Source organism: Dermacentor andersoni, chromosome 8, assembly GCF_023375885.2.
Source record: "Dermacentor andersoni chromosome 8, qqDerAnde1_hic_scaffold, whole genome shotgun sequence".
NCBI classification, from domain to species: Eukaryota; Metazoa; Arthropoda; class Arachnida; order Ixodida; family Ixodidae; genus Dermacentor; species Dermacentor andersoni.
Window position 1 is genome coordinate 23,149,044 of NC_092821.1, and position 17,187 is coordinate 23,166,230.

A 17,187-nucleotide genomic window follows, 5' to 3' on the forward strand; every position below is an offset into this window, starting at 1 on the left:
TTTTGATATCAATGGTTTCGATTCTAATTTAACTGTGGCTGCAAAAATGTCGAATGCGTAGTCTCTAGTGGAGCGCAGGAGCTTTAATACTTCATTTTTAAGCATGCCATACAAACGGATGTAATAAACTTGCGGGTTGCAAACGTTTTCCTTGAAAAGCCGCCAAGCTTCTCGAAGAACCAGGCAGGCTGAATCATCTCATGCATATATGAAAAATAATGCAATAAGGGCTCTCTTCATTACAGTTCTTTTACCGTTTCTGAGCAGCTTTTCGCAGTTGCACACAATAGGAAGCAATGGTTCCATACGAAGAAGTTTATACCTTTTTCTTGTTTACAAAGGGAATAGCAAAAAAGTACTCAATCACAAACTTGATACATACGCAAACCACAAGAAAAATGTTTTAGCAATTACAAGCAAGGCGTGAACTTAAAGTGGCACTTACGAACGGGGCCAGGCACATGCCGCCTGCAGTGAGCTAAAGATCTTTTGCAAAACGATACCAAATCCACATTACACTGCTAGAGCCGCGTCAAATGAAACATTTGTGTGATGGTACGGATTAGCCATATATAACAGGTCCTGTTCTTTAAACCGAAGGTATTGCGAGTGACTTTTGAAAGATTGCGCGTTGTAAGTAATGAAAACGCTCTTTTGGAAAAGATGGGTGCAAAAGCAAACGAGTGGCTGCGAGGTAAACGCGTGCCAACGCTCCGGTTCTATGCTACACGTCTGAAATACGCTCACCCAGCATAACAAACGTCTTGCTAACAATGTCCCTAGTGCAAGAAACAGCAAATTATCTCTGCAGAGGAAAGGAAACATTTTGCCGTACGAACAAGGCGGCGCGTGGAAAAGCGCGGTAAGGTGGGCGTAACAAGCCGCACATGACCGGTGCAGCATCAAATCTCTACGGAAATGGGACGCGTGGACGTAATCCCGTAGACGTATGATAAGCTGTCTACCTTTGAGGTAAAGTGGAAGCGCAAATCGCTACGCCGCTTGGTGTGGTCAGACCGTTACTTGCTCAGCCACGAAACGGCCGGAACGTCCGCTCCTCCTCTGTAGACAGTTGCTGCTTGCGCTAGGCTACACCAGCCTGTTCTTGTGCCCGGGCTGCAGCATCGACACGGCGTAGACGAGCTCGTTCCCGCTTCTGCTCGAGGCGTTGCTCATGAAAAGCTGCCTGTTCCTTAGGAGTATGCTTGATGCGCGGCCTCCATTTCGGAGCCGGAGAGACACTGCTACGCGCGCCCTTGATGGCGACAGAAAGCAACGACGTCACTACTGGCGCAGCCAATCGCGTTCCTCTTTCCATTTCCCTTTTTTCGCGCATGCGCATGGGTTTGCGCCGCAAGAGTCTTCGGCGTACAGGCAACAGACGGACGAACGGATGAATCTGGTAACTAGCCAGAGACAGCTTCGCTGTAAAACGCGAGCTTGACGTCTTTCTTGAAGTACGCTTTGCTACAAACTTTACGCTGCGAACGCTTAGTTCTTTTTCACACTATGCACGGTCATCGCATGTTTAGAACAACTAGATCTGTCTATTGCTGCTGTTTAACTTGGGTAGCAATATGGGCCTTCTTAGTCTTGCTTATGGTTAAAGCTTTCAAAAATGCCGCCTTGTGAGTACCAAAGTTCACAGGCAAAAAAATATTGTGAGGGAGTCGTTATACCAGTAATACAGGGCTAAAAAGCGCATACATGCTCGGAATCCTTTAGAATTACAGCGCATGAAATTCATGATAAGCAGCAACTTTTGTGGCGCGAAAGCAAAAAACTGTGCGCACTTCATTTATATAAAGCGGCAGCTAAATAAGTGTACAAGGAGCTTGATGTAATTGTTCTATGGAAGCCCGCAAGGTGGAGAGAAGTAATTAAACGGAAAATGAGACATCCACCGAAACGTAGCTACGTGCTACAAAGGAAACCCATACGAGTTCCCCGAAAGAAAAGCGTCGCAGTTGAAGAAACATTTGTCTTGGCCCAGGAATTCGTATGAGTTTCCTTTGTAGCACTTAGCTACGTTTGGGCGGATGTCGCATTTTACCTTAATTGTACAAGGAGCTGCATTTAAAGAACTATCACGTTGCAGTTTCTGGCACTTCCCTCCGATCCCAGTGGGGATCACAGGAACGGCCTGTGGGCGTTATAAACGATGCTGTGTGCAATATGCTTTGGACGCTAACGGGTCCGATGAGAACAATCTGGAGTAAATGAAGCAATATAGAAAAGACCAAAACTTAGAGCTCTATTTTATGCCCGATAATATAAACACCAATTTTTATGTTACGCTTTAGCCTACCCTCTAGAGCAAAATAGATTTGGAAATGTAAGTTGTTGATTTAGGATATGTAGTAAGGGCTCAATTGGAACTTCAGCGACAAACGCGCTCATAATATGCTATCCACCTTACGTATAACTCAGAACCAGCCTCTTCTCTGCCAGATAATAATTACTGTTCCACTTATGCGTATCATGAGGCGCGTAGACGTTAAGCCATAAAAGTATGTTAGAACTGCGCATGAAATCGGAAAAAGTTTACGCAACAGAACAGATAATTTATTCACGTAGTAGCCATTTGAGGTCCCTGAAGAGGATCAGGTTCGTGAACAGCTTGCCATTGTTTGAACTGTAATTTAGTTAGCCGCAGTCTGGTAATTAGTCAGCCGCAGTATTTTCCTAATGCCCTACTTTTATTAAAAAAGAGAAAAAAGAAAGGGAAAAAAAAGGCCACGATGGATTCCCATAACCAAACTTTCTGATGATCAATTGCGAACTTTGTTTTGCACGCCTCTGTTTGTTGTTTCCCTATTTTTTCTCCATCAATCTTCCAATAGTCGCTTGATAATCTTTACTGCAGACATGCTAACTTCCCCCTGCTTTTGCTAAACCCAAGGGCTTCGAGGAGGCCAGAGATGCCTGCATCAGCCGCTGGGCAGATAGCTTGACATTATAATAAAACATGGTCCATCTTTTACCTATATTACTGCAACCAGGCACATGCTTCTTACTTTCTATATCTCGCCTTATAACTGCGTGTTCTGAGGCATCCTGATCTCGTTTGGAAAAGTAATGAGTTTCTCTTTGAGTTATCATAAATCGATTATTTCCTGATGTTGTTTTTTCCTAGTTATTCAGGCCAGGTTTCTTTTCCATTGCTGCCACCCATAAGATTATCTTAGGCTCTCTGCCTTTCCGCTGTATGTTATTTGTTGCCATGATGCTCATCATACAGGTTGCACACTTGCTGGTAAGCTTCCTAGCTTTTTTCTCCACTGTGAGTCAAAGTTTTTCCTATACAGATACCTGAAAACTCTCCGAACCCATTTCCTTTCTCTCATATTCCTCAGCCCTCAAAGCACGATCCAGCTCCCTTTAGCGGAGATCAGTGGGCATAACACGTTGTAATGCATCGTGTTATTCCGCAAGGAAAAAAAATGTCTCTATCTTTATCCAAGGTACAACTTAGAGGTGAGAAAATAAAAAAAGTCTGAATTGCACGAAATTCAAAGAAGAAGCGCTTTGCAATTTTCACCCGAATAAATAGTTATTGTAGAAAACGTGCAGATACTTCAGAACTAATCACGTGCCACGTACCATTGTTTATTTGTCCTATATATTGCGGTCGTTCTTGGTATCCTTCTAGCCAGAATATGAACTGAGATGTCGCTACGTCCAATCTGTGATTCCATCTGTTTCTGCCAACGCTGTTTTTACTAGTCAGCTCAACGCAAAAGTTTAAATGCGCGTCTGCTGTTCCTTTATTGGCTGTATTGCTTTACAACTGTAGCACAAGTTTACATTTTTTTGTTCAAGTAGTATTTGTTTCTGGATGTAATCCACTAGAAGAGATGTAATTGCTTTTTTTTAATCAAGCAATACGTGCTTGGTTTTTGAAGTAAATTACATTTGTTTGTGCGTTGGTTCGACTGCTGTGCCATCGCGCGACACACCGCAGTCTTCACTGCAACTTGTGGGCAGCACTAGTTCACGTAGTCGGTTACACATTGTGTGAAGAGCCGGTTAAGCTGTGCTCGGTTTCATACATAGCAGGCAACGTTACGCGAAAGAAAGAGGAAGCAATCTGAGGGCAGATACTCCTGACAAAGAAACAGTGCGTCACGCATGAAAGATTGGATGCTCGTCATGTAATTCGATGGAAGGAATGCTATGTATTCCATGGAAGCCGTCTCAGATACGCCCCTATTTACCACCGAAAGAGCGGAGGGACACGTTTTTACAGCGAAGCTGTATATGGTGAGCCGATTCCTCGATCTGTTGCCTGCCCGCCGAAAACTCCTCCGACGCAACTGCATGTGCATGTGAGAAAAAAAAATTGGCTGCGCCAGTAGTCACGTCGTTGCTCTCCATCGCAGCCGAGCGCGTGCGCAGCAGTTTCTGTCCGGCTCGGAAATGTGTAGCCACGCGTCATACGCACTCCAGAGGAGCAGGCAGCTCTTGATCAGCAACGCCGGGAGGGGAACCAGGAGCGAGCTCGTCTAAGCCGTGCCGATGCTGCAGCCTGGGCACAAGAACAGGCTCGTGCAGCCGAGCGCAAGCAGCAACTGCGCACCGAGGATCCGGCAGCCTACTAAGCCGTCGCTTAAGGAACCGTAGGGATTAACCCAGTGATAAACACCGGGGACGACCGTTTCAACTTTGATGGTTAACTACCTGTAGGCAGTGCTTGGGCGGTGATTTTTGTAATGTTTATTTATTTTGCACGAATACCTACAGCATCCTAACTGGGCTATGATAAGGTGGTATTATTGAGGAGCTATAACGTAAAACTATTCCAAACTTGTATAATCCAGTTCTGCAATCAGCCCACCGCGATGGTTCAAAAACTTTTTTCTGCCTCCCCCCCCCACTTCACGTGTCTCTCACGTGACGTCGTGAAAACCGTGGTAGCTCCCCATCTGATATGACGTAAACACACTGATTGTGCATGATTGCGGCGAACAAAAGAAAAATAGTTATTTCTGATTCGAAGCCTTCACACCAATAGACCTCGGCTATTGGTCAAAAGTTTTCGGGCTGCAGCCACTTCACAGGCCTGTCATGCGACGTCACAAGACAGCATAAACTGACTTCGTCAAAGTGACGTCTACGCTTTAAAGATGCATTAATATGCCAAACAAAACTGACTTTACTTCTGAATAGCCGCAGGCTGCCCCATTCCGAAAGGAATAAAAGATGGCTGTCGCCGATTTTTCCGGCACTAGCTACTCGCCCCTGCCGGAGAGCATGGATTTATTTGCGCGTAATAAGGCATTTTGCTTGGCTGTGTAACGTTTTCGAGAACCCTCCGCACGTTTACGACCTCGTTCTGCCAACTCTTCTTTGCGGAGGATCCGTTTTAGCGTCATTCTTAAGCTTCCGTTGCATGCCGCCGCGATTGTCAACGAGCCTCCGCAAGCTAAGTAAGGGAAAGCGGATCAATTGCAGTCGCCGGCACCACCCTCTTCATCCGGTTATCAATATCCGGTTATCCGGTTATCCGGTTCATCCGGCTTTATCCGGTTATTAATCGAGCCTCTCTCCACTTGAGCGTGCTCCTCGCCTCTTGTGAGCCACTTAGGTAAGACAAGCCGGTCAGTGCAGGCAATGGCATTCGTTTTTTAAGCAAACAAAAGTGACCTCCCATGAACGAGGTGAGAATTTGATTAGTTTGTTCAGACAACCCTGCGGGTGACCACTCAATGCTTGCGTCGGCGGTTACGCAAATTTGACGCCGGGAGATAGGAATAAAACATATTGGAATAGTTTTACGTTATACGACCCTTGCATTGCATTGCTATAATCTTGCGTTGCGAAGGGCGGTCACACCGTATGCACAGCAAGCAATCTCGGCCAAAACGTGTCACGTTGCATATCGGAAGCACGGAGGCCTAGCCCTTCATTTAATTTGATTTATTCATTTTTTGGGCTATAGGAGGCGTTACCTGAGGGTCAGGACAAAAGGAGTATGTTACCCACCTGACGATCTTGTGCTAGCATTGGGGGCAACAGCAACGGCGTTCTTGTTACAAATAAATGTTCTTAACAAGTGTGTGTAGTAGTTCGGTCACATTAAAATGTCAACATACATGATTTTCAGTGCGCAATAAGAGAGGACTAATAGTAATAGGCGATTTCGGACTATCTTACGCACATACGTTTATTTTTGAGAAATTTAGTAATTCTATAGACAGCGCCGCAGTTGATTCAATACGAAGCACTGCTGCCTGCTCACTACAAAACGCAGTGTAATCGCTCTTGGTTAGAGAATAGTTTAGATCAAGTATTTTTAATCACTTTCGAAGCGAAAAAGCGTTGACCTACGCAGGCAATGAACACGTTATTTGACGCTCGCTTTAAATCAAGAATACAAATGCAAAGGAACAGATGCAATTGTGGTCAGCTGTTTGGGAAGATACATTTATACTCTTACCTTGGGACTCTGCCTTTGAAAACAAGTAATCGTAAAGAAATTCTGTAGTTTTCAAGGCAATTTCTGCATCGAAAAAAGAACAAATACAGTAAAGTCGCATTTACTTTACCCCATGTAATTTTGGTGAAAACAAACAAAATTTATTAAAATACTTTATGCTGCAGGTGACTTTGATGTATTTTCTTTGTTCTCCTATTCGCTGCCCCACCTGCTAGAATACGCGCGTATTCGCTTTGCTCTCGAAATTATAAATCTCTGCAACCTGCACTTCAACTTACATGATGCTAGCTTCCGAAATTGTTTCTACATAAGCTTAGGTTTGCGTAGCTACTCATTCGCAACATTCCGGAGGCATTTGTAAAGAAAATTCGACCCGAGGAACCTGTACAACGACCACCACCACCACCATCACCAGTACTACTACTACTACTACTACTACTACTACTACTACTACTACTACTACTACTACCACTACTACTATTACTACTGCCACTTGCATGAGGCATATAGTTGAGGGAGCAGGGTCTTTTCCTCACGTAAATTCGGGCCGTTTTTGTTTCATTACCTTGCAAAAAAGAAATAACCTGCTTTGAGTTCCTACAGGATGTGCTCAATGCAAGTGGCAACGAATTTAAAAGACTTGGTTCAACAACTGTAGCTGTCTTCTCCGCAGGACTTGCTGGTGTTCCGCATGGCTCACTTCATACTGGGTGACGCGGCGACCCAGAAGGCCCTCCAGGTATGCTAACTATTAGCGCTCATTTTCGGTGGCGTGGCTTCGAACTAACAAAAGGGCATCTCGTTATACTCGCAGAACTACGTGGCCGTGCGCGTGTTTAGCAGCACGACAACTGACGAAGAACTGAGCGCCTTCGGACCTGTAAGTCCAAGGAATTTGCACGGAAGTTTTCTTGTCCCTCTTTGTCATAACTTCCAACAGAAATCCCTCGAGGAAACTCCAGTGCTAGTGTCTATGGAAGCGGCAAACAGCGCGGTTAAGCCAGCACGGGGATGACGAGCAGTGCACGCATGGGCCTAAACTTTTTACTTCTGGTTGGCCTCCTAGTGCATGGCAACTTTTCAAATGAAACCCATGTCACCAAAATATTGCAATGTAAGTACAACAGTTCGCAATTATTGTGTGTGCGTACAGACGCTCAGTTATTGAGCTTCTGGTTTCTCAGAGCGCCTGCGTCCTTCTGACACCCTACTCCCGTCCAGCCATCAGAACGTCAGTGCAGCAGAGGATATAAACATGCCTACTACGTGGACACTTACAGAAAAACCCAAAGCCCCCTTCAAGTTGTGGAACGCCATAAGACAGTCTGCTTACATGACTAATAGATAATGATGGGCTTATTGGAGATCCATGATATAGAAGTAGCCCAGTTAAATCGGACACGTTCACGCACACATGAAAAAGGACATACACCGGGTCTGGACTGCAAATGCTGCTTTATTGCTCCAAGACCCACCTTCTGGTTACATGAACTTGAAGAAAATGAAACGAGGTTCTCGATATTTGTGAAGTGAAGTTTATCCTTCTTTTCAACGAAAAGAGGGAACCGGGACAAAAGGCGGTAAGGCCTGACGAGGCCCCGTTACCCATACAGTTGGCAGTAATAATATAAAGGCAAAAAAAATGTACTTAGAAGGCGCGACAAATATGTCAAAACAACGCTACGATGCGCACATTGAAACTTAATTCGGGAAAAAGACAAACATGTGCAGGGTAATGTGCAAGCACTCAAAGTTATACACGTACAAATACAATGCACACATGACTGGTGAATGAAGACACGAAAAAAGCAACTACAGAACTTGTCCGGAACAGTACTAGTCATAAGCACGAGAAGTACACAATGAAGCCAATGAAAACTTATCTGCTACAGCTGTTTACACCCTCAAGCGTGTAACCTTATGTGTAAGGCGATAAAATATGTATTGCACAGGATAGCGATATCGAACTACACTCGCCAGTGCACAAATCGTACTAGAAAAGCGTACAATAATTGTTACAATTGAAGAGTCTGACAGTAATGTCTAGTTCTGTTTAATTGATGTAGTTTTCGTATTGTTCGTGGTAGCTATCGTGTTCAGTTGCGCCAAGAAGTTTACAGAACATTTGTCCCTGTCGACGATTCCATCTTACTCCTTAATGATGAGAGTATCTCCCCCAAAAAAACCGACCCACCACTTTTTATATACATTCATAGATGCGTTAACATGCCTATTATGTAAGATACTTAATTGCTTTATTAACGGAAAGGTTGAAATAAGGAAAAGAGAAACAAAAGGGAATGACAAACTACCAACCTGCGGAGCTTCGGCAATGCGTGTGCGATCGATGCTCTCCGAATTGAGCTACTGCGGCGGCTAGCCTTCCGTGCACTTTCTTGGATATTTATCGAAGTGTGCTTGATCTGGATGCGAGAGTGACGCTCGCGTACACGCAGGACGTCTCGAAGGAGCGTCTCGCAGCATGGCGCAAGGAATCCTACGAGACAAAGGAGCTGGCGAGGACGTTTGGGAAGACCAAGATTATCACCTGGAAAAATGGGTAAGGGACGCCTAGACAATCTGCAAAAGCGGATGCACGCATTGTTTTTTCTTTCCTGTTTCTTGCTGGTTCAGTGAGGTACGTGCGTCCGACGCGTTATCTATTGTGTAAACTCATCGATGTCAAAGTTTCTTTGTTCCACAACTTTGCTTCAGCCATAATCTGGCGTTCTGGGTGTGTCGAATAAACACTACAGGTTTTTCCGCTCAGTTTAATCGAAACGCCATTGAAAATATTCCAGGTGCCCGCCAATTTAATCTGAGCGCCAGCATTTTTAATCCAAGTGCCCATAATTTAATCCAGGCGCCACCACATTTAATCCCTGCGCCATCCGAATAAATCCGCGTGCCAACTCATTTAATCCTTGCGCCCGCCATTTTAGTCCAAGTGCCACACATTTTAATTCCAGTGCCAGTCAACTTAATCCTGTTGGAAATTCTATTGAGAAACAAATAATTATTGCAGAAGAGGTCGCAACAGGCCTCATGAATGCCGTCTATTCATTGATGTGGTCACCATATTGGCGTCGGCACTATGGGAGCACAGTTTCCACGCTACCGGTGTCGTCATGGCTGCTTCAGGAACACTTCCGTGTGTTATACCGCCCGCTCATTTCGTCCTTTTCGAGTCGCATTTCCGAGGGACAAGAGTGACCCACATAAGTGAGTAAGAATCATGACGGATATTAAGCGGCTTGAGTTGCGATCATGACATGCGATTTCCGTCCCTATCGTCTTGCATATCGATCGACATTGTTCGCAAGGGTAAAAACTTGCTCGCCATTGCTCAGGCACTTGACATAATCAGTAAGCGACTCATTATAGCTCACTAAGCTTGTGTCTCGCATACACTGTTATGCTTCGAACATGCATATCAAACGAGATGGTTCTGAGAATGTAACAGCTTATTCTTGAGTGACATGATTAGGTCACTAGTGACCTACTCGACGTCACCGCCGGCCTACATCTTCTAACCTGCCTACTAAGATATCAAAGGAAATCGCTCTGAAAGCTTAAAAACCTGCTGGCTATCACTGACTCAAGTGACGTGATCACTAGTGACTCTCGTGACGTTACCACGCTTCTCACGCATGCAATATCCTAAACTGCCGGCATGCTTATCAAACGAAGTGCACGGTTGGGTGACAACCATGATGACATCACGTGAGTCACTAGTGATCGCCTCACTGGCTGTGTGATAGTGAGCCGGTTATTACCCTTTATAAGGCACTTCGTTTGATATACGTGCCGGCAGTTTTGGATAGTGCATGCGTGAGAAGCGTGGTGACATCACGAGAGTCACTAGTGAACACGTCCCTTGAGACAATGATAGGGAGAAGGTTTTAAGCTATGAAAGTGATTTCCTTTGATATGTTAGTAGGCAGGTTAGGAGATGTGCGACGGCGGTGACGTCTAGTAGGTCACTAGTGACCTAATCATGTCACTCAAGAATAAGCTGGTACATTCTCAGAACCATCTCGTTTGATAAGCATGTTGGAAGCATAACAGTGTATGCAAGACACAAGCTTAATGAGCTATATTGAATCACTTAGTGTTTATGTCAAGTGCCTGAGCAATGGCGAGCAAGTTTTTACCCTTGCGAACGATGTCGATCGATATGCAAGACGATAGGGAAGGAAATCGCATGTAATGGTCGTAACTCAAGCCGCGTAATATCCGTCACGATTCTGACTCACTTATGTGGATGACTCTTGTCACTCGGAAATGCGACTCGACAAGGAGGCAATGAGCGAGCGGTATAATAACACACGGGAGTGTTTCTGAAGCAGCCACGACGAAACCGGTAGCGTGGAAACTCTGCTCCCATAGTGCCGACGCCAATATGGTGACATCAATGAATAGACGGCATTCATGACACCTGTTACGACCTCTTCTGCAAGAATATTTCTCTCAATGAATTTCGCACAGGATTAAATTGACTGGCAATGGGATTAAAATGTGTCGCATTTGGATTAAAATGGCTGGCGCAAGGATTAAATGAGTTAGCACGCGGATTAATTCGGATAGCGCTGCGATTAAATGTGGTGGCGTCTGGATTTAATTATTGGCACTTGGATTAAAAATGCTGGCGCTCAGATTAAATTGGCTGGCACCTGGAATATTTTCCATGGCGTGTGAAATAAACTGAGCTGGAAAACCTGTAGTTTCTAGTTGGATAGTTGGAAGTATGGTCTTTCAAGGGATCTTAGGCCCAGTAGTTCAAAGTAGGTGTCGTCACAGCGGTATACAGAAGTGGCGATACCCTGTGTGCTGAGGTGCCGAAAAAGGTATCCTGGCGTCTGGGACTTTGGAATGTGTTTGGAATGTGCAAGCCCTGGCGTCGTCAAATGACGACAGGAATCGGAATTTTCAGCATGAAAAAAGAACCGAAACTGCTTGTATTTTTCCCCACTCGTACTATTGGAAGTACTAGTGCCATCGCCATGGTTAGTCACGTGACTCTGCGGAGCCGTGTCGAACGAGGAAGAAGAAATGACAACAATCAACATGGCAGACACGCCGTCAGGTACGTGCGCTTTTTTTATTTTTTAATCGAATAGCCCCTGCGTAGTTTACGTTGCGATTTTTTATATAGTCTCTAAACAGATTGCAGAGAACGCATGTGCTTGAATAAGCGTCATTGCATGGTAATATTACTTGTAAGAAGATGTTTTTTCCGTGTGCGGTTTTGACGACAGCAGGGCTTTGTGGTTGTATATGGCGTGCCGTCGGTTTGCCATTGCGTCAGATTTCAGTGCGTGTTTTTTTTTTTCTTTTTTCAGGCACGCCTATACCGTGTGTACCGACAGATACATTCTATTCCCGCCAGGACTTGCGTTCTAGGCATCTGGAAGAATGCACGGATGCAATTTTCCGTGAGCTTGATAATGGAAACTTGTCTGATGTGGAGGGAGAAATCGACGGTTCTTCCGACAGCGGTGACGAGTTTGAGCAGCCTGAGCCAGAACAGGCAGAAAGCGAGGATGAAAGCGAGGACGATGATTGCCAACCATCGACAGCTGCATGGACAAGGAAGAAGTTCATAAAACCGGACACAACTTTTGAGTGCGAAGAATTTGCTTCAGTGAATGCAGATGAAGAAATGCACTCACCGTGGGGGTATTTCTGTCGCTACATTCCGAAGAGCGTATTCATTGAACTAGCCGAAAAGACGAACCAGTATTCTGTACTGCAAGAAGGCAAATCGGTAAATACAAACGAGCAAGAGATCCGACAACTCTTTGCACTTCACCTCATCATGGGCGTCATGCGATACCCAAGGCTGCGGTTATATTGGAAGCCGGAAATGAAGACTAGGCTGGTTGCATCTACCGAGCTCTCACGCAACCGCTTTGAAAAGCTGAGAAACAATCTCCACATTGTTGACGTGTCTCGGCCTGACCCTGATGATCGCCTCTGGAAGGTAAGACCTCTTCTTGATAAATTCGAAGAAAGGTGTCAGGCACTGCATGTGGAGGAGCGATTGTGTATCGACGAACAAATTGTTCCCTTCAAAGGAAAGCTGGATATCAAACAGTACGTGAAAGGGAAGCCACACCCCTGGGGTATAAAAATCTTCATGCTTTGTGGAGAGTCTGGCATCGTGTATTCTTCGCTGCCGTATCAGGGGTCAACGACACGGTTAGAAGAAAGTCTCAAGCAACAATATGGTGACAGGTGCTATAGTGTCACAGCTGGCTTATCGAATTCCCTGCGACAAGGGACACAAACTATATTTTGACAATTATTTTACATCGCTACCTCTTCTGCGCGCGCTGCTACACAAGAAAATATTTGCGGCAGGAACTATTCGAACCAACCGGTGTGAAAAATGCCCATTGGAGTCGGAGAAAATTCTAAAGAAAAAAGGCCGCGGAACTTCTGCTTCCATGGTCAGCAAGGACGGAAAAGTAGCTGTCACGCGATGGTATGACAACAAAGCTGTGACCATGGCATCGAACTTTGTGGCCATTGATGACGAGGACACCGCCAAGCGGTTGAGCAAGACGGATAAGTGCTACATTGAAGTCAAACGCCCAGCTGTTGTAAGGATGTATAACAGCAGCATGGGTGGAGTCGATAAAACCGACTTCCTTGTAGCGCTCTACCGTACGAAGATTCGGTCGCGAAAGTGGACGCTGAGGATGATATTTCACGTTATCAATGCCTCGGTTGTGAACGCATGGCTGGAGTATAAAAGTGATGCAGCTGCACGAGGGCTGATCCCTGCCAAACAACTGGACTTACTTGACTTCACCCTCCATATTAGTGAAGCACTTGCACGAGCTGACAGCCTGCCAAAGATGCAAAAGCGAGGAAGGCCGTCACTCTCCCCTCTGGTGACTTCGAAAAAAGCAAGATATGCTGAAAATCGGCCTGTACAAGACGTAAGGTTTGATAATGTGGGACACTGGCCTCTTCGTACCGACAGCAGGGAACAGCGTTGTAAGCTCGAGGGATGCACAGGACAAACCCGTATCATGTGCGAAAAATGCAACGTCCACCTGTGTCTTGCCAAGGCTCGAAACTGCTTCAGAGGCTTCCACATGAACAATTAGTGATGTTTGTGTTTGCCATGACTGTGTTTTCCATCTGTGAATAAATTAGCTTTTCACTGCCTTTCGCAACCACTGAGCCCTGATGTGCGGTTTTGACGACATGATTGTAAACCGGTAAATATTAACACAAATGACTTATTTTTTTCCTCAGGCATGATTCTAGAGTCCTTATGGCGCAAAATATGCACAGCAAAAAAATATACGCAAATAATAGAAAATCCAGGGCTGAAAGGGCCAAAGAAAGGGGGGGGGGCAACGAAACCGGAATAGTAAATTGGAGGGTGACATGAATAAAACCGGTCGGGGGTAGTTGTGCATGGAAAAAGGGGTCGTACAGTTGATATAAACGTAAAAACATGCAAGAGTATATTAAATTGAGTAGTAGGCAGGGAAACATTGGAAATGGAGGAATAGGTGAGGCTAGGAATTAAGGTTAGCTGGTGGCGCAATGCGTTTTGTGCCTTGGTTGATAATATGAGAATTTAAGCTTTTAAAGATTCTAAGTGGCACGTGCCATATTAATTCGCGTAGGGCGTAGGAATTTAAACTTGTGTATGGGGTATGATTCCGTATATTTCCTCCCATCAGTCAGCCCTTTTCTACATTTCTTTTGGAGAATTAAGGTAGCTGTGGAACCTCTGTAGATATTTTCTAAGGTATTTACGTAAGCGTCCTGCACTCCTTCATTACGTAATGCCTCTATGACAGCTAGCATCTCTACTGAAACAAATGCCTTTTCGCAATCTGTGAAAGTCATATACGGAAGCTGATATTATTCTGCGGATTTCTCGATTACACGAGTAATTACGATGATGTGATACACTGTAAGTGCTGTTCAATTTTAGCGAAACTATACCGTGTACCTAGGCGCGCTCTAGACCGCGTGCATGCGTTAGATTTGGAAAAGAAGAGGTTAGGGCGACCGAGAATCGACATTATGTCGTGCAATATGAAATCTCTACGAAAAGGGATTTGCAAATACACTATACCAACATACCTTGCACATGCATTCTTGTGACAACACTAGAAAATATAAGACAAATTCGGAACGTCTGCACGTGCCGCGATTCCCTTTTTATAAGCCCACGATACATCGATGCAAGCTTATACAGATCTGGAAAACGTATTCGGGGAACGAAATACGCAAATATATGTTGGCACTCTACACTCGATAACACTACAAATGTTCAAGAACTTATCAGCAGCAGCTTACGAGGCGCGCTGCCAAAACAGCCTTTATTTGAGGATGTGAAATTTTCGCACATAAGTTACAGAGAAAAATGACGGGAAGGTTTTTGTTTACAGTATTCACGCAAAGAAAATCAAGTAGCAACAACACCTACCTGTAAAGTTAACACACAGAGTTTCGGCACGTCAGAACGATCGTATATGCGTCCATTCATTTCGTTTGCATCTGCAGTTAGTCTTTCTTGCTTATTCTCGTTTGTATTCCCGATAATTGTATTGCGACCGCGGTGGTAGCAGGGCCGTCAGTTTCTTATCTTACAAGTGCGAAATGTTCAAGCCACGTCTGACTGATCAACTGTAGCTTAAATGAGGCATACAATTCCCAAATCCCTAGCGTACGTTTAGGCCCGCAGCGTTCCCAGAAATACTACGGGGTCAGCCACCCCCCCCCCATTTCCTCCTCCCCATTAGCTCTAGTAGTCCAAAGCTCTAGAAAGGCCTAAGACACCACTGAAAGCTGTCAAGGTCGCCTGCTTTGTGCGAGACTCAGAGTGGTATTGATACGGCGGCGCGACTGACCATTCTGAAATCCGGGAGCGCTAGTTTGCGGACGCCAAGGGACAAGCAGACGCGACTAGTAGACGATATGCGACTGGCGGCCTCTCGGTAGGCGCTGAAAACTTTTCCCTTTTTTATTTCTGCACAAAAGCGTAAGTGCTGTTCAAGTTCAGCGAAATTATACCATGTACCTAGGCGCCCTCAAGACCGCGTGCAGTTTCGGGAAACAAGAGGTTAGGGCGACCGAGAATTGACACTTAGGCATGTAAGGCCCTCTGGGCCGTACTTATCGGCGACAAGGTAGCCTTGCTGCCTGCGGGATTATGTTACTGAGCTATGTCGAATGCTCGGTTGCGGTAGCCGGAAATTCAAATTCCTCCCCCCCCCGCCCCCGCTTTTTCCCTCCAGTGCACTACATGTGCAGGCTTGGAGTGACGCCTGACAACGGCGATAGATGCCGAGAGCGAGAGGGCCTATACTAACCCAGGTACGACGAAATTAGGAAGGCCCACTAAGCTTGAACAGACACTCCCTCACCGGAACACGAATTAGCCTCCCTGGTGCAGTATTCGGCTACAACCTCCCTGATGATATTGTTACGGTGAAGTGAAGGAAGAAGTTGGATTGGACTAGAGGAAGACTAAGTCTGGCAGTTGCCTGAACGCCATATACCATTTGTAAATATACATTATTTTACACTCGTGGGCCTGCTTTCTTCTTGCAACATATTGGTGGAAGGTGCGGGGTACAATCACGGAACTTCGCAGCGGACGTCATCTGCCTGTTGCCACAATGGCAATTCAACTGACACAAGCGACAACGCCTCAGCAGCCCGTGCCAACGGTCATCCTCACTCATCCGCGGGACCCAGGGACATTTTGTGGCACGGACAACGCCGACGTCGCGGACTGGTTTACGATGTACGAACGAGTGTGCGACAAGAGGTGGGATCCAACAATGATGCTAGAAAACGTCATATTTTACCTAAAAGGAACTGCGAGGCAATGGTACGACACACACGAAGCTGACCTAACGAGCTGGGATGTCTGCAAAGAAAAAATGCGAGACCTGTTTGGCAGACCTGTCGGTCGTCAGCTGGCAGCAAAAAAAGAACTTGCGTGTCGCGCTCAAACGTCCACAGAATCCTATGTCGTCTACATACAGGATGTGCTGGCCCTCTGTCGCAAGGCTGATAACAACATGACCGAGGCAGACAAGATTGGTCATATGCTGAAAGGTATTGCAGACGATGCCTTCAATCTCCTGATGTGCAAGGATTGTGCCACTGTGGATGCAATTATAAAGGAGTGCCGGCACTTCGAACAAGCGAAGGGCCGCCGCGTCGCTCAAACTTTCAAGCGATTGCCCAATACCGCCGCGACACCTTCTTTCGAAGACCCGCCGCAGTTCGTTCAGCCCACAGGACCTGAAGAAATAACGCGCATCGTTCGCCGTGAGCTTGAGGCCATGGCCCCGGCTGCAGTTCGTTCAGACTGTCGGGAAAGCGTAGCCGCTATCTCCCTTATAGAAGCAGTCGTTCGGGAGGAAATAGCAAGTTTGGGCATTCCATCTCTCTGCTCGGTCCCCCATACAAACACCTACCAGATTTCCCCGGTCGCTCGCTCCCAGACGCAAATCTTTCCGCCACTCCGTCGCAAACCAGTTGACTGGCGCACAGTGGATGATAAACCCATCTGTTTTAATTGTTCCGGTATTGGAGACATCGCCCGTCATTGCCGCAACCACTGGTGGTCGCCTCCTCGGTGGTCGTCTCAGAGTCACTACCGCGAAGTACCAGACAATCGTACTTTCTCGCCCTATACGCCGACTAGGAACATCAACGCCGACAGTGCTCCCCCAAGATGCAGCCGCTCCCCGTCTCCG

At 45.9% G+C, this 17,187-nt stretch overlaps 1 protein-coding gene across 1 annotated transcript in view; it reads left to right on the forward strand.

Annotated features, from left to right (window-relative positions):
- LOC129383634 (uncharacterized) overlaps positions 1–17,187 on the forward strand; it is a 274,295-nt gene that overhangs the window by 77,977 nt on the left and 179,131 nt on the right. Inside the window, exons 10-12 of the mRNA XM_072289593.1 lie at positions 7,113–7,178; positions 7,254–7,319; positions 8,896–8,999. Coding sequence (XP_072145694.1) covers positions 7,113–7,178; positions 7,254–7,319; positions 8,896–8,999 — 236 coding nt within the window. The remainder of the gene's footprint in view (positions 1–7,112; positions 7,179–7,253; positions 7,320–8,895; positions 9,000–17,187) is intronic.